At 39.9% G+C, this 26,479-nt stretch overlaps 1 protein-coding gene across 4 annotated transcripts in view; it reads left to right on the top strand.

Annotated features, from left to right (window-relative positions):
• sema6a (sema domain, transmembrane domain (TM), and cytoplasmic domain, (semaphorin) 6A) overlaps positions 1 to 26,479 on the top strand; it is a 68,645-nt gene that overhangs the window by 29,127 nt on the left and 13,039 nt on the right. For all 4 annotated transcript variants that reach the window (XM_036578468.1, XM_036578467.1, XM_036578465.1 and 1 more), the window contains exons 3-17: positions 37 to 154; positions 6,330 to 6,390; positions 6,911 to 6,973; positions 7,414 to 7,515; positions 11,140 to 11,230; positions 12,046 to 12,165; positions 12,457 to 12,545; positions 14,299 to 14,516; positions 15,180 to 15,311; positions 16,868 to 17,023; positions 19,324 to 19,497; positions 22,595 to 22,735; positions 23,296 to 23,373; positions 25,703 to 25,761; positions 26,264 to 26,284. In XM_036578468.1, the coding sequence (XP_036434361.1) occupies positions 37 to 154; positions 6,330 to 6,390; positions 6,911 to 6,973; positions 7,414 to 7,515; positions 11,140 to 11,230; positions 12,046 to 12,165; positions 12,457 to 12,545; positions 14,299 to 14,516; positions 15,180 to 15,311; positions 16,868 to 17,023; positions 19,324 to 19,497; positions 22,595 to 22,735; positions 23,296 to 23,373; positions 25,703 to 25,761; positions 26,264 to 26,284 (1,623 nt within the window). The remainder of the gene's footprint in view (positions 1 to 36; positions 155 to 6,329; positions 6,391 to 6,910; positions 6,974 to 7,413; positions 7,516 to 11,139; positions 11,231 to 12,045; positions 12,166 to 12,456; positions 12,546 to 14,298; positions 14,517 to 15,179; positions 15,312 to 16,867; positions 17,024 to 19,323; positions 19,498 to 22,594; positions 22,736 to 23,295; positions 23,374 to 25,702; positions 25,762 to 26,263; positions 26,285 to 26,479) is intronic.

The raw sequence follows: 26,479 nt of genomic DNA, 5'->3' as shown, positions 1-26,479 counted from the left end.
GCCTCTATGTTTAACTTAATTTTCACTTCATTTCAGATACAAAACAGTACCCAGTGTTTGTTGGGCACAAACCAGGAAGGAACAGTACACAACGACACAAGTTGGACATTCAGCTTATTGTCATAACGAACCGGACTCTTTACGTAGCTGCAAGGTCAGTTTGCTTACTGTCTAAAGCTTTTAGGCTGAGGGATTTTTTGGGCCAGAGGCTCCAAACCACAAGAGCCGCAAGAGCGCCTCATTCTTACATGGCCATAGCAATCAGTGCTCCTATCCCATTGACCGAAATACATTTTAAACTCGTATTGACATAAGGCAGTACATTGTCAAAACATTCCCAATACAGACTTAATCAGCATAACCACTCACAGAGCAGTAATTATACAGTACAACCATGCAAAAAATATGCCAACATCCCTCCATAGGATAATAATAAAAGTGCCAAGTGAGGAAAAAAAACTGAATTGAAGAATGGACATATTGGCAGTTGTGTGAATGAGCAGTTTGTGGTTGATATTTGGGGTGCGCAGGCTCTCTTCAGCCATAGAAATGGAAATAAAAAACTCTTTCCCTTTTTGCCTCATGGGGCTCATGTGATAAAGACAGCCGCCAAAAGAAATGGTAACGTTACCCAGCCATGCTACTGTATCGCACAAGCACTGACAGCAGATAGTTGAGTGTGTCCCAGTTGCTGGCTTTTGAATACAGAAAGAAACTGGAGGCTGATGAGAGGAGAGCCTTGGGCATAGCGCACACACCCCAACATGCATTTACTCAGCCAAGTAGATGCTCAATAGGAGATAAGGGTCCTGTGGATTGGCGAGCCATCACAAACTGCCCGTGCATCATCTATTGTGTGGCCAGGCATTGTGGCCTGCACCATGGTGGCAGGATACTAGTTTTTGCACATGAGATTTGTTTAATTCAGTTCATTGTGTCTCACCCGCAGATGGCCAGCAGAGATGCGGTCCAAAAGCAGATGCTGTTTGTGAATGGCTTCAAATCATTTGGCTCGTTTTGACGTCCAGTGATTAAAATGCTAGCCAGACTGACAGTGGGGCACACAGACAAAATTCTACAAACTGGATTTGGTTTTAAAAAAAGAGGCAGTAATTAAGGGCAAGCAGATGCTGTACACAGTATTTAATGGGAGAGTGAAAATATTTACTCACAAAAGACTAAATTAGGTTGTTATCATGTGATTTATGGAATTCTATTTATAAACACAAAGGGTGTATGTTAATGATGAATTTGGTTCACGCTGATTTGGTTTGAACTATCTCAAGGACATTATAAATTTGTATGTTTAGATTTAAATCAGTACCACCTAAGGATTCATTTGTTGTAGAGTCTTTAAACAATTGTGTTTTGAGTTTTGTGACGTACTTAAAGCGTCACAGCAATAAGTTGCCTTTTTGAAAGTGGGGGAAGTGGCTGAGTCAGTGTACTGTTGTGGCTAAGTGGGACTGACCAGTATCCGGTGGTAATTAGGCCGTGGGCTTGAAGTGTTAACATCCTAAGCAGCATGATTTTGCCCCATGTTTACTCAGACTGGCTGGTGTCAGCCAGACGCGGTGATCAGAGGCAGAGAGAGCAGACACTGCAGCTTAGCCCAGTTAAGCTCCTTCCTGGTGTCTGCCTGCTGGGATGCTTAGCCAGCCTCTGTTAAGGCTGCCAATAGGTAGTGGGCAGCAGGAGCTGCCAGTGGTTAGTGGTCCACAAGTATGAAAATATTTTAATTTATTTTTTATTAAATTGCATTTTTATAAAAGCAACAACTATTCACTTAACATTTTAGATAAAAACAATCTATGAAATCCAAAATTTAATTGGATTTATCATAACAGAGGAACACATCCATTTACATATGGTGTCTTTGAGAGCCTTGAGGCTGAAACTTTAGCATAGCTATAAAAACAGTCATTAGGTTAGCCTAGTTAGTTATAGTAGCCTAAATTGACAGTTAGTAGGGCTAAATAAAAACAATGTGCATTAGACTAGCCACATTGGAGAACTAGGGTAGACTTGTGAACATATAGGCTTGTAAAATTGCTATATTCATTAATTACATCTGAAAACGCCTGGCATCTATTAATGAGAACCGAGTTGAGATTTTGTCCATCATACTAAATCATCATGAAGTCCACTGTCCTAGGTCACCATGTGTGCAAGATATTGTCCACATTCCCTCTGCCCTGTCCACAGCTCCCCATGGCAACCACTCCCACCATCCTCCACTGGGAGCCCCCTTAGCAGGCTTTGTGAATGGGCTGCTGGTCCATAAGGAATGCAAGTCTGGCCCTAAGAGCCTCCTGCCTGTTGAACTAGGGTAGCTCTTGAGGTGCGAGAGCCTTCAATTCATCCAATGGCATCAAATCCCGTTAAAGCTCCGCTAATGACGCGGATTACACTACCTCCACTCTCCATGCGTTGCCTTTGACCACAGCAGTTTCACCGCATAGAAGTGATTCCCTGTGACAGGGATGGCACTGGACACAACCCCAATACCATACTCAGTGGAATAGCACCCAGCCTGTTTTAGCCATATCAATGCTACCACATTCCTAGTGTTGCTGTTCAATTTCTATAATTTAATTAATATATGATTGAACTATTAACCATTTTCTGAATAGTAATTTTCTTTTTCCTATCAACTACTACCTACCTACTTACTTAAAATAAATCATTTTTTTGGCCTTTTACTTTCACTCCACTATATTTCAATACAATCCATTACTTTCTGCAAGACACTGTGAAGTAAAAATTAGATTTTCCATAATATATCAAAGACTATGATGCACTTTCACAGATACATCAAACCAATCATAGCACACCTATGTTTGAATGTCAACTCATAGCTTAGCAACTGTAATTAGTCCTGGGCAACTCTGACAATCTTCAGATTTAAAGAAAAATATTAGTCAAGTAAATGTGCTCCATTTACATTTTTACTTGAACTGAGGTACAAAAGCACCTGCAGCACATTTACTTGACTAATATTTTACCAAGGGTATCTCTACTTTTACTCAAGTACTGGATTTCTGTACTTTGTCCGGGACTGCTACAGCCATCATTCAAAGTTTTGTCTGTGCAACAAGTGATTTCTTCATTTATGGTGCATCAAACCCATAGCAACCATATCATCCTCTGCACTTAATATAGTATATTGCAAATAATTTAATGACACATTAATACAAATTTATGGTGATGTTTCTTCATAATCAACATTGTCGATTTTCTGAACTAATCATCGCAGCCATAGACTTCGTGTGTGTCGTGTGAGGTTTAACCAGACAGTGTGCGACGTCTCTCAGCCTTCCGCAGTCTAGTTATGAAGGGGGGTGGGGTACATTTAGATAGGTGCGGGGTGCATACTAACTAAGCCCCCCACCCCATGCCGTCGGAAAGCGAGATTGTTTTACAAAAGGCCACCAGATGGACCGGCACTGGCCTGCGGTCACCCCCCAAAGAAATGGGGTGTTATGAAAACGACATTCCTCAGCACAAAGCCTCTCTGTTCTGCTGGTGGATAGCCAAATCCTCTTCCACCAGCTCTGCCCAAGCACAGCACACCCTAATATCAGATTTTGAACTGATATACTTATGCCATGCTGAAGTTTCATAGCACCTCGGTCACTGTGAAAGAAATGACACACGAAGCTACACGTAAGGTTTTGTTTGTTTGCTTGTGGCAAGCTCCTGAAGCTTTTATTTGCTTGTCTAGGCCAGAGCTCAGTTGCTCAGCTTGAAAGATGCTCCATTCTCACAACACTTGCTGCTTTGCAGCTGGTCAAAGAGCTGAACTTTCAAACGACATCGCAGTTGTTAGGCTCTCTTAATAGGAAGGCCAGGGAGCTGAAGCCAGCAGGAAGCAAGCGTGGACTCGAACTGACGTGGCCACAGGTGCAGCTGGTGTTTGAACTGGTCATGTTTGCACAGTGACCGCCGCAGTATTGTGCTGGCAGGATGTTTGCCTAACGCATCGCTGACCGCTGTTTTATCTCTTTACTTGTGACAGAAATGTTTGAACTGAGAAGGTGTCATAATGTGTTAGAGAATGTGGAGAGGTTGGTGGAGATCAGAGATAGAGACCATATGACCTGTTGCATCATTACTGAAGCAACATACACGTATTGAATATCTTTTCCTCAAAGGTGGTTCAGGCAGCAGAAGGTTTGACCACTGAGGAGTGCTGACTTCACAACAACAGGATACAATATTTTGGGTTTATCATTATTCTCAGTGTAGTACTGTCATAAATATGTGATATTGTTGTCCTTAAAGAAACCTGGTTAATCTTTGAAATGTTAGGTTGTGTTGGGCAACACAATAAAGAAAGCATGCTCATTGTATTGTGTACAAATTTTGTTTTAAATACATACATACATACATACATACATCATCTAAACCGCTTATCCTTCTGGGTCGCGGTGGGGTGCTGGAGCCTATCCCAGCTGCCATTGGGCGGAAGGCAGGATACACCCTGGACAGGTCGCCAGTCCATCGCAGGGCTTGTTTTAAATATTGTATTAAAAACAAAAGGTTTTGCTGTCCACATACTTACTTAAATTTGCCCAGTCATTTCAAAGGTTCATTACATAGTATATTGAGTAGATTTTCATGTTGAACTTTATGATCTGATGTCATGAGGCTCACTCAGTTTGTGATGTCAGAGCACGTCCTTCGCGATCGTAATTATTCGGTAGAATGAAATTTCATTAAAGAGCTGGGAGAGAGTCGGCTGAAACGACACCTTACCTGCGCTAATTGAAATTCATTAGGAGCGGAGCTCAATTGCTCTGAAGAAATACGATATAGGGTCACATGGGGTTTAGCTTTCTGTAATCTAGAAGTGGTGCGTCATTGATCTTGACCACTACTTTGTTAGCCAAGACGTGAAGTCCAGCTGCATACCTAAGAAACCAACAACTAACATGAAGCTAAGAAAATTTGTGGCTGTTTGTCACCAGTATAGGAAAAATTACACTTCATTAGCTTTAAATATATTTACCCAGCCTTTGGTGCATAGAGGAGGAATGAATATTAGGAGCCACTGAGAAATCACTGACCACCATGGCCATATCTGCTCAACCAGTTCAAATTATTTTGAGCACCATGTAATGAAAGTGTTTATAACATGATAATTTGTTGGCTCAAAATCAGGCAGGACTTGCCACTTGACCAAGGCAGCTAGGACTGAGAACATCCACCTTTTTTCAGTGTAGACATCTATGCCATTCAGTAGAAACTGTGAACTGTTTGAAATTGGACACGTGATTAATTACGTGCTGTGACTGAGACTTTGGATAACATAATTCGGAAGAGTTTTATCCAACTGGAGATTGCCAAGCCCCAGGAAACTTGTGTAAGTGGATTCATTTCAGAAATGGCTTCTCGTCCAGACTTTATTAAATTTGGGTAATGAGAACGCAAGCCACTGTGCAGGTTGTTAGATATAATTAAACTGAACTCTGAAGATGTCGGCCCTGATTAAAAACACATTTGCAAGTAATCTCAAACACATTAAACAATTTACAAGACTGGGCGCGGTTCCACCATGTCCTCCGTCTGAAACGAATGTGATATCCTCCAAATATTGTTATGTATACAGAGAGTGGAACTTTGGCAAGGGTCATTTAACTCCCGAGTTTAAGCGCACCATATGCTGGTAGAGATGGCAGTATAACCAGTTGAAACACATAACCCCTGTCTTGTGTTTTAATGAGTGTTGGTATATATTTCCTGTGGTTGAGCACCGAACTTAATTGACCTGAACAGCACAGAATGACTTGGCACTCCCCCAGTGACCAACCTTCCTTGGAACAAAGGCAGCTTTGTGGGTCCTGGAGCACATTGGAACCTTTACTGCATGTGTCTGTCTGAAGGGACAAGCTGTCTTCCTTTTGTAATTGAAAGTACATTGCCCGTCAAAAGTTTGGAACACAAATTTTCTGTAAAATTTGAATTTTCATGCTGTTACTTTTTAGTAAGTAAGAAAAATACATGCAAAGATGTTACAACAGCTGTTTTCTATATATAAATAGGGTAAATTAGGGATATTATGCTTCATGTTCTTTAAGTGTCTTCCTTCCTGCTGATGGGTACTGCCATTACAACAAGAGCTATGTGGGGTATGGCATTATTCTCAGTGTAGTACTGTCACAAATTTCGTCAAATATTTACATTTGTGATATTGATATCCTTAAAACGAATCTGGTTAGACGGGTACTTTGTTGCAAACTGACAAAGAGCACTTTTGTATTAAAAACATTTTTAAAAGCTAAGTGTCATGGATTATCACCAATGAATTATTTCTGTCTTTTTTCTAGGGATCATGTATATACCATTGACATTGAAACAGCCAATACGGAAGAGATCTTTTTCAGCAAGGTGAGCACTCCCTGTTGAGCTGTCCTGCAGGATACGATCCTCCACTCCCCCTTAATTACTTGGCGACGCTGAAACCCAAGCGGGACTCTGGCAGAAGACGCTCCAGCGCTGTGACCCCACTAAGCACATTATCCTATCAAGAGTCATTGCCATGCGTCATCTTTCCTAAAAAGAGGGACATGGGAAGCCAGAGATTTATGTGTACATGTAACTGCTCTCATTTAGCCTGTGCTTTCCTCTGCTGTGCTCTAGAATAATAAAAGAATGAGATTGATCCAGGACTCGGGGGCGAGTGAGATTGATTAACAAAAGGATACCATTTAGCGTCAGTGTTTAATCAGTTAGCGGTTTGTAAATGTGGTTTACAGCTTACATAGCCTTCTGGAACGACAGCTCCATTTGACCTCTAGGCCAATAAGAGACGGCCGTAATCTAGTATAATGTGTTGTATGTCTGAGACATCCTTGGTGTAAAGCCTAAGCAGATCAGCGCTGATTCATCATCGATTTCTTCTCAACAGAAACTGACATGGAAGTCCAGGCAAGCTGACGTGGATACTTGTAGAATGAAAGGGAAGCATAAGGTACACTGACAATCTCCATGTACATATCATGTCATGTCATAACACACACTCTGTTGTTTGGATGTTTAGATAACTTAATGTTCTGAAATCTAATAAAGGCTTTTAGGTCCAGACTAATGTAGGTTTGCAATGTGATACAATAGAATCAGGTTTCTGTTGTTATATTTTTGGAAGTTGTAATGGCGTAATTGGTAATGGATTTTAACCTGATGGATTGAAATAAAGGGCGATAAAGGAGCAAGAGTTGTGATGCTATTTTAAAACAGAAACACTAACTCTTTTAATAGCCTGTAAAATGGAGTAGGAAAAGATCCTATGTATGACAGTCAAATGTGCTAAATAAATATTTTTCAAAAATGCTGCCTTGCTCTAAGCTAAGCTGCTTTTGTGAAGCACACATAGGCTTGAGTATCTTTCTCCGCTTGTTTTCCTTTCTGTAGGATGAATGCCACAATTTCATCAAGGTTCTTCTCCAGCAAAACGATGACACCCTGTTTGTATGCGGAACAAATGCTTTCAACCCTTCCTGTCGAACTTACAAGGTATTGCTCCATTCTCCATGACCTCTTTCCACAGCACCAGAATACGTGGCAGATTTGGAATGCAAACAGCTCAATGAGACTGTGACATACTGTAGCAAAAAAAACATGAGCCATGGACAGTGATGGATTACCCCTGCATGAGTGATTTGCAGGTGTGGGCCGGTGCCGTTGTTTCAAAGCAGAGATGCCCAGCCGGGCACGGATGGTTTGCGTTAGCCGCTCTAATGTTAATGCTACAATTGGTCAGACATGAATGTGTTCATCATTTGTTTTGACATATTTTATACAGAGCAGTGTCCTAGGTTCGATAGCGTGTGAGAGCTTGTGCTGTCTTGGGGAAAAAAGTTTGGAATGACGTGGAAGGGCACACCAGTTTAGCATAAGAGGCCCTGTTCATTTTTCGAAAGAGACGTTCCCACTTACATTCCTCTCTGCGTGTTTTTCACCTTTTTGTGGAACACATATTAGTCGACGACGCTAATAAACGTCTTTTCTATGCTGAATTTTTAGTCGACATGCTTGTAGTTGTCATTGAGATGTTCTCGCCACCCTCCCTTCCTCTTTGTGAGTGCTGAATGTCTTTTTTTTTAGGCTTGGAGTCCTTTCACTGCCTAGTGTCTGGAAGACTTGCCCTTTGAACCCTGCTTTCTTTTCCCTTCGCATTTATTCTAGCTGAATTCGCAGGCGTGCATGAAGCAGAGTCTTTTGATAGTGTTTACTGGGGAAAGTACACATAGAGACTGTTGTTTATCTGAATGTGTCTTAGTAATTTAAATGATTCCAAATACTTTTGATGCTCCTTCCAACAGCGATAGACATCCAAAGGGCTGTGTAATAACTGGCACAGCAAAAAAAAAACCTAAATAAATAAAAAATAAATAAAAACAATCCCGGTCTTGTTGAAAAGAGGCAGTAGAGCCTTTTTTGCCAGGAGCTGCAGAAGCTGCACACAGATTTTCCCCCTGCGGATCTTTGGCCCTTGCAAGCCCCTGGGCGTGCCTACTTGTGTGACGGCCATACTCGGACTGCGCATATGTGTGTCCACCTTGGCCACTGTTCCGCCTTTCCATCCTCCCAGTGTGATGGCTCTGAAAAGGGCTTCTGTTTTGGGGCCAAACTCATCCCACATTAATCAGAGCCTCTGAGAGAGAGAGCAGAGGAGGGGGGTCCACTGTACAAATGTTCTACTGAGCGGCGGCTCTGCTTAATACACACACATACACACACCTCCCCCTCCTGAGGGCCCATCTGCGGCCCGCTCGGCGCCGGCACTCATGCACCCTGGGACCGCTCAGACAGACACTTTGGCAGCCTCGGCCCAGGCTCAGAACAGGCAAGCACAGCTTTGTGTATTAACGCTTCTCTTGGTCGCCTGATATACGGCTGGTGTCAGTTACATCACCTGTTGCCGGGCGGAGCTGGGGCGGTGCAGGTGATGTGGATAATGACTGACTGCAAAATAAAAAAACTTCCCATAACCATTTCAAAGGGGGCCCTCCCTAATGCGTTACGGAAGCTATAACTCTGTACATGAATGATAGGCCTTTGCGTGTAATATGATACACTTCCCACCGTTCATCTACTGAACCGTCTACCAGGCAGCATGAGGCTATGCTCGGATTACCGACGAAATTCCTCCTTTTGATGGAATTAATGAAGGTATCAGTCAAAGTCCTCCTTCAAGAGAAATCTGCAGGATGTTGGCATAGCAAAGTGAAACAACAGGGTCTTTTTATAATTCCCCCTTGCTGTTTGATATAGCGTTGACCTCATATATCTGGTCACTGTCTAAGAGTTTCTACTTCCCATTGAAAAGGCAAGAATAGCTTGAAAGGCACTCCTAACAAGAGCAAAGGTTGTCACCACAGTCTCATCAACAGAGATGGAAGGCCCTCACCTACACAGCTATAGTCAAAGCAAAATGTAACTATATATAAGAGTGATTCCACGATTGAAGTGCCATTCATGTCCCGCTGACATTACATTTACATACATGTATGTATGTGTGTGTGGAAAGTAAAGATAAAAGACATTTTAAGCACTGGCAATGTGTCCTTCACAACAATGTTTGTGTATGTGTCAGATAAATAACTTAAAAAATGAATAAATCCTACCTACAGCATTTTGAGTCTGTGCCAGACCACTATAACAATATATTATAATAATATATACCTAAACACATTAACCCCTATTAAATATGTGGAATATCCTACAGGTCACATGTTTGACAGAAAGTTGCATAATTTGAAAGATCATAGGAATAATGTAAATAAAATTTCTCATTCTTATTTTCTTTATTTTCAATGATATTGTGATGTTGACTGACAAGGTCACTTGGTCACTTTGATATATGAAAAGTAAATTGTTCATTCATAAAATATATTTAAATATATCATTAGAATATCCTAAATGTCCTCATGCCATTAACATGGGTGCCAGTTAAGCACTTTGTGTGAATTTGCTAATTCTATGCCTAAAACCTCAACCCTGTTGCTTGCAACCTTGCTGCTCATTTAAGCCATTGTCAAAAAACAAACTTTGTAAAAAAATTAAATATTATTCCAGAGATGGATTAACACATTTTTGAATGCTTTAATGTATGTTTTCTTTGATTCAGTGCTGGAAATTAAAAAAAAAGCTTACAAAGGCTAAATGGCACCTTGGTTACGGAATCACCCATAAACTTCTAGTGCAGGGAAAGCAAGGGTTTTGAAGTGTGCCACATGGTTACATTGCCAGTGTTACTAATTCCAGCATTCCTATTCATCTTTGGCTTAACACCTTTGTAAGAAATGTTAATTAGGCTCTCTGTGTCAGCTGCTGATATTTCATATCCTCCAGCAGAACTTCTGCATGTGGCGAGACTTCAGCGTGACCTTTTTCAGCAGCTAGATGATAGCTCTTTCCGCCAAGAAAGAAATAGAAAACAAAATGACCTGTTTAGAGGCCAAAAAGGGTGGCGTAAGCACTTATACTTCTTGGCAAGCTCCGGCCTTTGTCAAGAGCAAAAAAAGCTTTTAAAAATAACTCCTTAAGTGAAAATCACCCCATACAACAATACGCTTGGATGGATGTCTCAAGATGCTAGTTAATTTAGAAACCCTTTGTCCTCACAGCTGACTAGTATTATTTGCCTTATTTTTTATGGCATCAAGGCTATTGACAGTGAACAGATCGTTATGGCTGTAGATTAGGTGTAAAGCTGTTTAGGTGTAGGTGCTGCTTGCTTGTTGCTATGTAAGAAAGTAAGTAAGTAATTTTTATTTATAGAGCACATTTACAACAACAAAAGTTGACCAAAGTGCTGTACATAGAAAGAAATATATGAAAATAAATAATATCTGAAAGAAAGATTTTCTGAAAGATAATTAATAAGAACAATAAAAAGAAGAAGAAAATGTAATAATAAAATAAATCATAAAATAAAATGTTATAATAATAATAATACAATTTCAAAATGCAAGTGTAACAGTAAGTTTTAAGTCTTGATTTGAAAACAGTAACAGATGAGGTATTTCTAATATTGAGGGTAGGCTGTTCGGCTTCGGAGCAGCAACTGCAAAAGCACGGTCACCCTTGCTTTTGGGTGGAGATAACCTTTGACCTTTGTTTCTCTATCCCTAGACAGACACCCTGGATGCCCTTGGGGAGGAGATTAGTGGAATGGCCCGATGCCCGTATGATGCCAAGCATGCCAATGTTGCCTTGTTTGCTGGTGAGCCATCAAAACAACTATTTTTATACTATCACTCATAAAAATTGCTAATTTCCCCATTATTGAATATTAGCTGCACATGGAGCATTTTATTTTAAGACTGTTGGCTGTCAGTGATAAGTGCCAGACATGCCACAGCTTTTAAACAGTAATGCGGATTCTTTAGATGGCCCAGTACTGTAAGTCTTAAAGAAGCATGCCAGGAATACAAGGCACTCCAAGGCAGTCTAAGCTAGCAGACACTCATTCTGCGACAGATTCTCTCTGTTTCTGGGAAGAGCGTGTTGCTTGGCAGCCTTCGCCTGTGGCCGGTTTGGAAACACATGAAACTATTGTGGTATTAGAAAAAAAAAATCCCCGAAATATGGGGATTAAAAATAACTCCCAAGATGGAAAACCCAGATGAGTCATCTCACCATTAGTGGCTTCAGAAAGCCTTCCAATTTGAGGCCTGCAAAAGTGATTCATTCCCAGTGATAGTCACAGTCATGCTAATTGCAGTATTGCCATCATATATTTCTTTGTTTTGCCAAAGCAGAGCAAACATTTTGACGGTGACTCATTACCTTTTCTTTTACTACAAACCTCATGTGTGGCTACGGTTGTTTTTAGTTCACTTTTCGCTAGAACTTCTGTCTGTGAGTGCATTTACAAATGTTTGTGAATACAAGCTGCTTGTCACTGTGATGTTTCAGCACGGTTAGTTTTGGTTCAGGATTCTAAGCCCTGTGTGTTCTTGTGTGGTCGTTCTCGGAGAGTGGAACCTTTGCGTATGTGTTTGTAATGCCATGATTATTTCTCTGTCTTCTTTGCAGATGGAAAGTTGTACTCTGCCACGGTCACTGACTTTCTGGCCATCGACGCTGTCATTTATCGCAGCCTAGGAGACAGCCCAACCCTACGCACAGTCAAACATGATTCAAAGTGGCTAAAAGGTAAGGAGAATAGAAAGAAAGAGGGAGTATGATACGTTTTACGTAGAGAGATTTTATCTTTAGGAGTTATGTTTGGGCTTGGTTAGGGAACATTTCCTCTCCTTATCCGGCCTGCTGAGAGAAACATAGCCTTGCACTAGCTCATGGAGAAGTTCAGCAATAGATTAATCTTATACTAAGTTTAGTCTTTTATTCTTGCCCTTCGTCACCGTACAATCAAAGCGATGGTAGAGTTAAGAAAGAATACTGAACACAGCATGTATGTGTATGTTTATCTTTTCTTTATTGCAGAGCCCTATTTTGTCCAGGCAGTGGATTATGGTGACTTCATTTACTTTTTCTTTCGGGAAATCGCTATGGAATACAACAGCATGGGAAAGGTGAGGGAACAGTGTTCGTGATGTGCCTCTTGATTGAAAAAGACGCTACTGTACAGCACTTCCTACCATACCATTACAGACAGGATGTGCTTTTGGAAGCAAACAGGAAGAGGGTGTCTCAAATATCTGAGAGGGTTTTCAGGAAAGGTCGGGCCTTGTTCAAAATAGGAAAACACACTCAGGATGAAGGGGCTAAAATAGCATGGAGAACTCCACAGACATTGTATGAATGCTCAGTTTGAGTTCCCAAAATACTTCCCTATCCCCCCTCCCCCATGTACCTGTTGAATATTGAAAATGGAGAACTGGGCTCAAAAAATAATTATGGCAAATTCATTTAATGAATCTTGTTTGGAGTTTTTGTAATTTCACAAGGTGCTGTTTGCATGCAAACTGCTCTTTGGCTGGGGTCTAATTGTAGTGGGAGCACCTCCTGTGAAAACAGCTTTCAGCACTTACAGTAGGATGCATTAGAAAGATTACTGTAATTACAGCTTTGCTACTCAGGAGTAGTGCAGGGGTCTTAAGTGGTGTGCTCAAGGGCTCAAGATCTCTGAAAGGTCCAAAATGAAGGAATAATATTGTCAACTCTGTATAAATAATTTCATGGTAATGTACAGTGTACTGTATGTTTAGAATAAAGTGTTTAGGTTTAGTAGCATTGTTATTAGATTATAAATATGAGTGGAAAATACATTTAAAATAGGGGTGTAAAAATGCTTTGATGTATTGTAATGTATGAACCTGAAGGTGGTGATTTAGTTGTACTGATTTTGAAATACACCAATATTATGAATCAAATACCAAAATTATGAATCAAATCATGATGCAAATTTCAGATTTCATGAGGCATTGAATTACTTCTTTAACAGTCATACTTGAATCTCACTGAATCATTGTGAGATCAGAGATTTACCTTTAACATCTGTGAAAATTACAGTACTATGCAAAAGAGATCATCCTTCATTTGTTTAATTTCCATTCAAAACGAACCACAACTCAAAAGTTCAGTCTTAGAGGTTGGTTGCACTTTTTACTTTTAAGTAATCTCAAACACATCCAGTGTTTAAGTCTGGGCTCTAGAGTGGTCAGTTCATTGTTCTGAGAACACCTGCATCTTCTTTGTTTGATTGGCAATTTTTGTGTTTTTCAAATTTGGTTTCGTCTTTACTCAGCAATATCTTCACAGCTACACATTCTTGATACACGTTCAAGAGTTAATTTGAATTCTCACAGTGGACATAAACACCTCTTTTTTTTTGGACCTGAAGCAAGAGTGGAGCTTGATTTTCCCCTATGTATAAAAAGATGAAAGCCTTAAGTACTCTTTATCTGATGGTGACAGGTCTGCTAGGTCGTGAACAGTTGTTGAGAGTCCCATTTCCTCTATTTCTTTTAACAATTAATTACTAGATTTATTTATTATTTATATTAATAATTTAATAATAATTAATTTAGTAATATTATGAGTTTTGTAAATGCTTGTTTGTTTGTTTTTTACTTATTTTCCTTTGACTTTCCCCTTCCTAATGCAAGAGGATTATCTTGTATCTGACCTCCTCAGAAATATGAAAAAATAATAACTTGTACATAATGGCAGTTTTGACTGGAAATTACATAAATGAAGGGTGGTCTTTGACTTTTGCGCAGTAGTGTGTATTAGCTGTGTACTACGTACCATTTTTGGAGTTTTGAGAGTGTCAGATCTCTAAAACAATAGGTTGTTCAGTATCTGCATCCGTCCCTTTGCCAGGTGGTGTTCCCACGAGTGGCACGAGTATGTAAGAATGATCGTGGTGGCTCGCAGCGCGTGCTGGAGAAGCAGTGGACATCTTTCCTAAAGGCCCGGCTCAATTGCTCCATCCCTGGAGACTCGCACTTCTACTTCAACATCCTGCAGGCCGTCACTGACGTCATCCACATTAATGGACGAGATGTTGTCATGGCAACCTTCTCCACGCCATTCAACAGGTATGTTCATTCTTGTTACCAAACCTGGCGAGTCCCTGGCCTCGTAATACAGAGTGGCGTATTTAGAGGGATAGTTTTTGATTTATCAATAATGAATAGAGAATAGGCTCGGCAGCTAATTTCTTTATCTAAATTAGAATCGCAGAGCCGGCGTAGAGCTTGCCGTATTTTACAATTCCCATGTTATAGAGGTTTAAAGGGATAAACCAATTGCTTGTGACAGTGCAATTGAGCCTGCTTAATGGGCATTAAAATCAGCCAAGCAACTAAGAAATTTCAATGAGGGTTTCAGTAAGGGCCATATTCAAAGTTATTCAAAGCATAGAGAATGAACTTCTATTGACTAGAAGTTCCAGTTGTACAATGGGGACATATTAGTCATTGGTTCTGACCAAGTGCTCTGACAACATGCCAGTTCTGCCTCGCAGGCCAAGTATTTCTGGCTTATTACTGAGATTTACAGTTTTGGTCATTGAGGTTAACAGAGTCCCATCTCTGTAGCTTTCACAATTATGTCCTTGTATGCTCTTTTCCTGCTTTATTCCTGTTAGACTGGCTGGTAAAAGAGGAGACTAAAGAGAATGAGTGATTCAGAGTTTTGTTATGTACACAGTGGTGGGTAACTGCGGGTGAATTACTGTACGTCTCTTGGCTCTGTTGTAGTATTCCAGGCTCAGCCGTCTGCGCCTACGACATGGCAGACATTGCTACAGCCTTCACAGGCCGCTTCAAAGAACAGAAGTCCCCTGATTCCACCTGGACCCCTGTGCCTGAGGACAAGGTGCCTAAGCCAAGGTATCCACCAGTGCCTTTATCTCCTGCACATCTTTCAGAACCACCTAGCAAAGATATTTAACCCTGAGAGTCATTATTGTCATTTTGCTAAATTATTTAAATGTAAATGAGTTGTATTATGAAGTCACATTTACATTTGATTTACATACTGTATAGACAGGTTTAAATCTGCACAGACTGTTTTCTGTTTGTTTCAATGTCAAAAAATTAGGAGAAATTGACAAAAATATAAAGGACGGTTACTTTTCTGCAAAGTAAGACTGGACACATATCTGTTAATGTTAAATTACAGTGTTTGTTTTGTTTTCACTAGCGATAACTGCAACTTCTACAGGTTAGACAGTGTCGTAGAGGCCAGCATAGGGGCAGGGCATTGCTTTCTGCAGCCACAGAAATACCCTCAGAACAACAATGGCACTGTGGACTTTCACAGATATAATTAGCACTGGTGTTTAGGATTCTGTGACATGACGCTGACCACACTTATGAATATTTGCAAATGGCTTAGGAAGGCATTATGTATACCTTATGAATGAATCATGGCCACCTTGGGTAGTGCTCTTTGAATAACATGTTACCTTGCCATGAGAGAGAGAGAGAGAGAGAGAGAGAGAGAGAAAGAGAAAGTGCATATCAGCAAATGAGGCATGAGCTCATTTTCCAGATGGCTGACTAATTTTCCAAAAGCACCAGCCAGCCTGGTCAATCTTTGTCCCCCGTACCCCTAATTATCACACCAAGGAGCTAGCTGCATTCCCCCTGAAAAAGCCTTTTAAGAGCAAAGATCCAGGGAAGACGATTCCAGGCCGTTTCTAGCCCTCCATATGGTTTGTCGTTATGTCGTGCGCAACAAGGGTATTGGCGGCGCTGATTAGCATAAAATTATGTGTTTGCGAGAAACAAGGTCAGGTGTTAATGAGAACGAAGGCACTAGCTCTGTTTTTATGTAATTTTTATTTTCTCTCTACATGGTGTGAGTGTACTAACAGATGAGAAGGTTTACTCTGTTGCTGAACCGTGCTTTTTTTCATCGTGCGGAAAAGGCACCATGTGTTGCTTGTGTATTTAAAACTCTTAGTCAGCGCTTAGTAAGGCAGTACAATGTGAATGGAAGCCAAATAGTATGAACTTTGATAAAATGAACCTGACAGAACCCTTTTATTAAATCTAAACCTTTGCTTGAGGATCCTGTTTTCCTTTTAGCTCCCTCTCTGGAATGCTATGATTTGACTAGAACAAATCTGTGTTTCCTGTTGTAATGCTTTTATGTTGAGCACCAAGTGATCTTTTCGCTCTCCCTGATATCTTTTATACTAACACTGTTCAGTGAGGTCTGTGTAAATTTGTTTAAGTAATGCTGAATTACTGAACACACATTTCTGTGTTACATCTCTCATCTCCTCCTTTCTCTTTTAATATTGTAGACACTGCTTTAAGATTCAGGAGGTTTGCAAAGATGAATGAAAAAAAATCCTGGTTAATTTATTTGTCTTACCACTTTCATCCCGCCAGTTTTAAACTCTATCTCTCTTTTCATGTCCTTCTGTGCCCTTTAGGCCAGGCTGCTGTGCTGGGTCACCGTCAGTGGAGAAGTACAAAGTGTCCAATGAATTCCCTGATGACACACTGAACTTCATCAAGATGCACCCTCTGATGGACGAGGCAGTGCCCTCCATCGCCAACCGCCCTTGGTTTCTCAAGACAATGGTTCGGTGAGCATTCACATCTGATCAGCTTTTAGCCACTAATGAAGCCCAATGGTCACTTTGTGACATGAATATTTTTTTTAGAAGCTCAGTCAGAACCTTCATGTTCTTACAAGCAAGAGAAGGAGACTGTCTTATGCGTTTGTGAGATTGTGTTCAATATTTTATCATCTGATCGTGCCCTGTAGCCATCAGCGATTGTCAATAGTACCGTGTTGTAGGTGGGGGAGTGGAAGGCAAATGAGAGCTGCTTAGCTGTGCTGCTTTCCTGCACCAACAGCACACCATGTGAGCCCATTTTCTTAAAAAAAGAGCCACAAATACTGACCAAGAGAGACAACTTCTTTTCTGCGGCCCCTTTTTCCAATAACACTTTTCAGTACAGCAGGTAACCCGCTTAAATCAGAGAAAATAAGCATGCTTGAGTTTGTGCTGTAAACTGCCTTTGTTCTGGGCATGGTTTGGAAGTTTTGGCTGTAGGTTTCATAAATTGCACATTTGCACGCTTACTGTAAGGACTATAGCCTGTAGGCTACTCTTAATGTAGGTTTCCTTTACAGTAATTTTAGCCTCTTACCCTTTAGGCTATTAATAATAATAATATTTTTTTATTTTTATTAACTTTGATTTAACCACAATGTCAAAATAATTTAAGACCATATTTCATGAAAGAAGGCTTTGCATGGCTTTATATGTTTAACAAGTACAACTATAGTGAAAGTAAAAAATATTTAGTAGCTAACACTGGTTGTACTCTTGAATCAATATGCCTGTACACTCACACAAACAATGTCTACAGTTACACAGAATTACATGTAGATTTAAGAAAAAAACACTAATTTTGCCAGTATACATGCAAAAAATGTTAGAATTAGCTACAACTCAGTGTGGCCATCTAAACATGCTAGAGCATCAAGTTAGAAGTTTTTTAAAAACATCATAAAGTGTAAATGAACGCATTTACTGCTGTCTCTTATTGCCATTTATTTGCCTTAACCCAGCACTCGCAATTCAGTTTTTGTTTTTTTTTTGTGGCAAACAAAATATGACTGTGGAAAATGATTTCAGACAGCTTAAATAATTGCCATCATCTCAAATAATTGTGATTAGGCGATTATGTAATAATTGTGACAGGCCACAACATTTTTAGACAGATATAAACATGGATTACACATTAAAAGAAAATATGCTAAAAGAAAAGATTAAGAGACAAACATGATTACTTTAGTGTGTCTTAAAAACCATGGACATGTTGGAATTTATTGGCGATTCATGGTACTTTCAAGCCTACTGTCGTTTTATGCTGAAAGATGTATTCCATAATGATTCATCTCCAATGATATGTGTGGATTAATGGTTTCTATTCAGCATGGTAATCGGCGCTCATTTTGGCAATGGATCCAGCCATTTGCAATGCCAAATGCTGGCCAAGTCAAATTCAGGCACTAATCGCCCCTCAAATAGATTCATTTATTATCTGGGGCAGGGGATTGGGGTATCTGTTTCACCAATAACTGAGCTGACTATTCTTTAGCTGCAGGAAGTGAGCTGGAAACTGAATCTGGAGTAAGCCTTTATCTCAGCTCTACCCTGAAGGGAAGATGTTTCAATTCAAGTGTTTCTTTTTCTAACAAATTAGAACAATGGGGTCCATTTTCCAACAGTGCAAGAGGATGTTCCTGTCAGGCAGACACTGTATAGAGGGATATGACTCTCTCAGGTCAGGCAGGCGAAACTTGGCCTTGTTTTAAAAAGAAGAATCAAAGTTGTTTACAGACGGAAATGGTGATATAACAGGAGAGGACCACCCGGCATATCAAGTCCCTGATATCTTTTACACTAACACTGTTCATTGAGGTCTGTGTAAATTTGCCTAAGTAATGCTGAATTACTGAGCACACGTTCCTGTAATATGTGTCTCTCATCTTCTCCCTTCCTATGTTTTAATATGGTAGACGGCACAGTAAGACTCAAGAGATTTGCAAAGATGAAAGAAAATTCCTGGATAATTTATTTGTCTTACCATTTTCATCCCGCCAGTTTTAATTACCTTGAAAGTGTATTTGCATACTGATTTGAAAATTATACATACATTTGATTAACACCAAGATAAGCATGGTAATTGGAGCGGCAGGCACCAGATAACGGTCTAATTTCTTTAGCGAGAGCAGAGCTGAACGTTTTTAAGTCTGGGAATTGCAGGGAGATTTTATTATGTCTCTGCTGCCTCACGCTTTTCTCTCTCTTTCTCTCCCTTCTTCCTCTCTCCCTCTCTTTTTCCATCGCTCTCCCTTTCGTTTCTGCAGATATCGGCTCACGCGTATAGCGGTGGATAACGCCGCCGGGCCTTATCGCAACCACACTGTCGTTTTCCTGGGCTCGGACAGGGGCATCATCCTCAAGTTTCTGGCGAAAATGAGCAGCGGCTTCCTCAATGACAGCCTCTTCCTGGAGGAGCTGAGCATCTACAACCCTGAGAAGTGTGTATTCCATTACACCCCCACCCCACAATCTCGACCACGCTACAGCGCCCCAGCCCTGCTGAAGAACTCTACTCTATCATTTAAAAGAGTTTTATCAGGTTACAGCCCCTCGAGTGTGGTGAACAAATTAAAGAGAACGTAGTGGAACTTCTGCCGCTAGGCCGCCGCCACAAGGCCAGGCCTAACGAATGGTGAATGATTAAAGAATGCAGAGCGGTTTGAGGAGGGGATCGGATGAGCGTCTCAAAACCCAGCTGAGATCCCCTCTCTTTCTAAGATGCAATGAGGAGGTTTGGACCAGGCTGCTGTGGCATAAACAGAGAAACGGCTGCCAAAGCAAATATGCGGATGAAAGCTGCAGTTGGACACAGTTAGTTGCTGTTGGACGAGGGCTTTTAAGGAGACTGCCGTTGTTAGCCACTGAGCTGTGTCATGTGACAAAGTGTGGAGTAGGAGAGCAAGCAAACCTGCCCCCCACACACAGCGTGGCACGGGCAGAGCATTCTCTGGCTGCAGGCCATATGGCTTAGCTTTAGCGGTTAGCGTAAGTGACTTTACAGGGAAGGATCAGAAAAAAGATGCCCACCGCACATTGCATAGGGTAGATGGACCGTAAGCCTTAATTGAGAGCTCTAATGCATGGGGGCCAACCTTCATGAAGTTGGAATTAAATCCCCCCTTTAGATCTGTAAAGCACAGGATTAGAGTGAAGCTCTTTGCCCTTTCAGGGAACCACACAGAGATACTCTTTAGGGGCATCAAGCAAAAAGACTGCTCAGTTAACTGCTACCTAATACATAAACATTTCAGAATGTTTATACATTGAAATGAACCATGCTATTTTGACAGACAAACTTAAGAGTAGTGTGGCAAAAGATCAAATATGAGTTTAATGAGACTACTGTATGAAATGCTGTTAGGTATAAAGTGTAACGTTGGAGTCATTAAGGCAGGATGCAAGTGTGAGTTGCTTTTATTTAAACGAGATTCAACAGAGTCCAAAAATACAGTGGCAGAAGTTAGTGGAACAGATAAATCCATGACAAGACAAAACAAAGTAAAACAGAACTGAACTGAATTAAACTAAACCAGAAACAGCAACAGGGTATAGAGACAATGCAAGACAAAGGGACTATGCAAACACAGAGGTATTAATACTAACAGAAAACGAGAAACACCTGAGACCAATGAGAGGGTGGGGCTAGGAGACAAAGAACAGGTGAAGACAGGGCAGGACAGGGGAGGAGCTAACATGACAACAGAAGCACATGTCACAAGAAAACAAAGGCACATGGCAGACATACAAAAACACACAGCACTGGGAAACCAAGAAAAAGGCAAAAACAGAGAAAGACCAGGACAAAGAGTGAAAGGATGTTACATAAAGATGGATAAAAATATGGACAAAATTCAGGCTTCAAGATACTACTATATAATATGCAAAGGATGTTTCTCTATTTTTATAGACAACAGCATGTCATATACATCGGTCATAAATCAAATAGGCAAATCTGTTTGAGATAACTAAACATGCATGTGATGATTTAGGCATTCAGTTTGATGATAATTGTTGGTTTATAAGCTTCAAATAAATTTCGATTATTAACTATATTAACTCTAGTGCAAAACTAAGGGGAACATGTTTAGCGGAGCTATTTCTTTCATTTTGTTTCATCTGGGGTTTTCCATTGACCTTTTTTATGTGAGTTTTGAAAATGCACACAAAAAAATCTGGATGGAAAAGCCAAAAAAAATTTAAAATATTGCCAATAAAACCATTTTATACTTGGCTGAGGTGGAAACATTTTTGGTAACACTTTCTATGAATGTCACCTTTGTAAGCATCTATAAACACATCCATAACATGTTATAATGCATTCATAAGACATTATAAACATAGCTATAAATATTTATAAAAATGCATTATATGTTATAGCCATGTTTATTATGCATTATGAATTGTTAACATAATACATTATGAGTACTGATCATAACAAATTATAATAGCTCATAAGTTGTATTTATCCGCTCTAAGTAAAGTGAAGCATACTGTACTAAAGTCACCTCCAGTGTTGAGTGAGGCTTCAAGTTGCAGTATTTACTGAAGAATTTACTGAAACACTAAAACACACATAATAAAGCACATTACAGGCTTCAAATGTCAGAGAAACTACTGCTGCCATCAGTGTTTTACCCAATGTGGGAAAGTCAATGTACACCACCGTTAGCTTGGTGTTTGTCTTTACTTTATGCTCTCATAGAAAGTGTTACCACATTTTTTATAAAGGTAATAGGCGAAAATGTTGATGACAGCGGAAATGAAATTCTCTGTTTCTGCTCTGTCTGACGATAACAAACACAGCGTCAGTGTCTCAAAATGCATATATGTTACTAAACATTATGCCAAATTTTTTACATGACCAATAGTGCCATTATTTTCAACATTTTAATTTGGTAATTTGCTAATTGAGGCACTGCCATCAGTGCTGTCTGGACTGACAGCCCCAAGATTTTCGTTGAGTGATGGCCACGTGGGACAGTGACTTCAGCCCTCATCAAGCAGGCCACTACCTGCTACCCTAGGTGCCTCTGAACTATTAAGGCTACAGCTATGTACAGTTGACATAGAACTGTCAAAACTGCTCTACTGAGAGCTAATAAAGATTCAGATCCCTCCATGTACAGCAAGCGAGACTCTCCTCAAGTGTGAGATGTTGTCTTTGGGAATTTACACATTTGAGCCATTACAGAAAGGTCACATATATTACATATGTGAAGTGTGCAAAAACCATGTTTTTACAAGTAATCACAAGTTTTTTCACACATTTTCACACATTTTTTCACATATGAACATTTCACATGTGATAACATTTTTCATATGATAACATTGTTTTATTCACATGTGAAATTCATGTGATGTATCTGACACTTGCACATTTTCTTTTACTGATTCTTTCTTTTACTGTAATTCATTTAAAACTTGGAAAAGTTTGAATGAAAACCCTGCTTTTGACACTAATATTGAGGCAACAGATGAGAACTAAATATATAAGAAAGCATTGCATTGAATTGAATTCTGTTTTTGTTCCTTCAGGTGCAGCATCGACGGCATAGACGATAAGCGCATTATCAGCATGCAAATCGACAGCAAGAGCCAATCTCTCTTTGTGGCATTCACATCCTGTGTGGTCAAGGTTCCACTGTCACGGTGTGAGCGACATGGGAAGTGCAAAAAGTGAGTTTTGAAGCCTGCATATCAACTTACTCACTAAGGTTAACAGCAGCTTCCCTTATTCATGAGAAGAGATGTCAGACCTGTACTCTATCAGTAGATACTGGGGAAGATATCAGTGAGATCAGTAATCCTGGTTAACCCTTAGAAGTCAAGAATTAATCTTTTTTTTCTAAGGATTTGATTCACAGTACATTAATTAATTACATTAAGTAATGACATAATTAGCTATATTATGAATTATTTTTCTTTTATATTATTTTATGAATTATTTGAATTATATATTATTATATTATTTTTCCATTTATTTTGATGTCAAAAAATGTCAAAAATATAAAGGATGTGTTTTCTTTTCACAAAATTAAGACTCAAAAAAATCAAATTCAAATCATAATAAAAAATCTCATCTTCAGCTTTCAAAGACGTATGTCTGATATGAAAGTTTAATTTTCTTTCAGTGAGCTATAAATAAGAAATAAACAAAACGTAAGAGTGAGGTGTTTCAAAGTATATGCCCATATGAGGGATTTTCTGATAGACCAGGTGTGTCTGTCCTTGCGCAGGTCCTGCATTGCCTCCAGGGACCCGTACTGCGGCTGGGTATTGGAGGGAGCCTGCAGAGAAGTCGTCTCCAGCACAAAGTATGTTGATCCTCCCCATTCACCAGCTGCTGCAGCCACTGCTGGCTTGCAGCATGATGACCTAAGTCCACCCACTGGTTTTCAGTCCTTTCCACACATGCTCTCCTGCAGCTTCATCTAATTGTGGTTTCTTTGGGTTTATTCTTCCTCTTGCTTGCTTCTCATGGATGAGGCTGAGGGAAAAGCTTACGGAACAGGAGAGATATATTGACCCTTTAGGGGGAGGGGGACACCATAATTTATAGCTGTATTTACCATGCTGTGGCGGTTTGCTTGCTGAACAAACATCATATGGCATTTCTGGGGGCAGAAATCATGCATTTTGCAGATGAAGTCATTATTACGGGAGCAGGAGACTTTTTGATGTTAAGTGAATTTGATCTCCGCAAAGCAATCGGTCATTGCATGCTGTTTTTTTTTCTATGCTGTTATTATTTCCAAAGCCTTGACTGCTCTGATTGAGCTTTCCACTTTGGAAATTGAGTAGACAGAGGCATTAAGAGGTTAGATGACCTCACTCCTGCTGCACAGTGTTTCTAAAGGGACTGAGTGGAGGATTACGCGGTTATGATCTGTTGGGTTTTGTGGTGAGCGATTGAGAGGCATTTGGCTCGACACTTTGTGCAGCGTTTAATGAAAAGCGCCAGTACAAAACAGGCCCCAGAGAAAAGAGCTGAAAGTTCACACTTTCGTACTTTGTTACTACAGCTTGAAAAAGAGGGATCGACATGTGCTTCTTTGTGCTCTATTGTGTGTAATTGAGTGCAAGAGGTAAACCTTCTGTCTTCTAACTAAAAACTGCAGTATTTTAGAAAGAGTCTATTCTCTGTACACTGCACTCTATTGTATAAAGTTGGATGTACTTGGAGATGTTGAGTCAATTTGACATCCAAACATTATATATCATTGATGTACTGTGTCTCGATTCACAGAATACAGTGTTTAGGTGAACAGATCACCCCTGCAAATGAAAACTCTATACTTTTGCCGCACTTCAGAAAATGGGTTGTCATTTCTTTTAGTGATAGTTTGGAAACTTTTTTCTCTACACATGGCCCTGCTGGGAGCTACAAGATGTGGCTCTGACAACTGTGACAACCCGGAATGTAATCTCTTTGACGGTTAGGCTGTCTCCTCTGATTGCATGGCTGAACGTCTGTCAGGAATAGCAGGCTCAGCCTGACACAAGACAATAGAAGCCTGTATGATAACAGTGCGCTCAATTCCTCAGCGCCTTGTCTATGTCCCCTTTACTTATGATTGCATTAATACTTCTAGAGGAGGATTATTCTTGTTGGTACCTTTGGAAAAGAACAAAAGAAACCTTGTATTACAGTTTAGCATCTGCTGATTGCTTAACCCCTTTAAACTCAAAGGACCTGTCAGAAAGTCCAGATAAGACATTCAACTTATTAGTTTCATAGGAATGTTTTGTCACATCTCAAAATTTTTTGTCTTAGAAGTTGGTTGCATTTTCTGCTTCTCATGATCCAAGTAATACCAAGCCTCTTTTTCCCTGTATCGTTTAATAATTTTTTTCACGTATTTTCCTTTCACTGTTACTTTCCCTATTCACTGTAAAAAAAAGTCGTGTTAGTGTTCGGCCAGCCTTAACATTTTGAGTCAATTGAGTTTTGAATAGTAAGTTAACAGTACAGGTCTGGGTGTTATTTTAACTTATTATTTGAAGTTCAAATAACTAGATACTAACTTTTGTTAGTAAGTTCAAACCCCAATTTTTTATGGTAAAAACGTAGATTGTCTTATATCGTATTTCCTTAGAAACATTGCCTGAAAAATGAATAACTTGTGCTTAACTTGTACTTTGCCTGGAAATTAAAGAAGCTCTGAAACTAAAGAAGCAACTAAATAAGCAATCTTCAGACACCAAAACTTTTTTTCTGTTTGAGTACCTTTGTGGTAGGGGCAAAATTGTGTATGTTTGAATTCTTTCAACCATAAGGGCCCCTTTTTGGACCCACATTTCAGTTGCTCGTAACAACACTCATAACAACATAACTTACATATGATTTCATAGTGGTTACTGACTTCATAGTAGTTACTGGATAATAACCCTTAAGAATAAGGGGGTAAATAGAAATACTTGACTGTGACATGAGTATCATGCGTTTATTTGAATGTTTTTTACAAACTTTGGTATGTACCCATAATGTCCCAGAGCCACCTGGGCTAGAAGTCATTGAGTCCCAGTGCAAAATGGAGGTCGTGCACCTAGGGCTTAGCCGTGCTCATCCTCACGCAGGCCTTTTCGAGCCAGCAGGACCGCAGCCGCTCACCACCGTGTGTCTTGTCTCTGTTGATTATGCAGATGGTCATTCGAGCAGGACGTGGAGCAGGGCAACACAGATGGACTGGGAGACTGCCAAAGTAAGCAAAGGCCTCTTCTCTCTCCTACTCTCACTCTTTCTCTGTTCTCCTTGTCTCCCTCCTGTTTATCTGGGCTCAGCCTCGCAAGCCTGTCCTTCAGCTGCAGCAACACACTGGACACAGAGGCCAGGCCTCGCTTTAGAACCACACACATGCATACTCACTAAGGGTTTCAGTGTGACCTATTCAGTAGGCCACACTAAGCCCTATAGAGACCTGTTTTGAATTGTCTGCATTTATTTATTTTATTATTTTAACTGTTTGAATAGTGAAAAGCTGAAAACTAATTACCCTTTAAGTTGTGATTAGCTCCTGTATAGTGTAATGAAAGGTTTGATTGCTGTAAAGAGATGTTCTTATTAATTATAAATACCTTCCCTTTTTAATATTAGAAACCAGTGTTAACATATTAGAGCATGCATATTTTATAATGAAATGGATATGAAATAAAGAATGAATCTCATTTTCATACATTAACACGTTTCTTCTTTTGCTTTTTCAGACTCCTTTGTGGCTTTAAATGGTAAGTGACATAAGTCACAGGCAGTCACATAAAGGCACATTTCATCCTCTTTTTCAAGCATTCTATCAGTTTCTCTCAGTTTACTCTTTAATTTCAAAGTCTTTCCTTTCGGTTTTACTCAACTCTTCATGTTAGCCAAAGAATTCCTTATGGTTTAATTCCTTTGATGCCTTTATTTATTCATTTTTAGACCTT

This window comes from Colossoma macropomum, unplaced genomic scaffold (assembly GCF_904425465.1).
Source record: "Colossoma macropomum unplaced genomic scaffold, Colossoma_macropomum, whole genome shotgun sequence".
NCBI classification, from domain to species: domain Eukaryota; kingdom Metazoa; phylum Chordata; class Actinopteri; order Characiformes; family Serrasalmidae; genus Colossoma; species Colossoma macropomum.
This window is presented reverse-complemented; position numbering and strand designations above follow the sequence as displayed.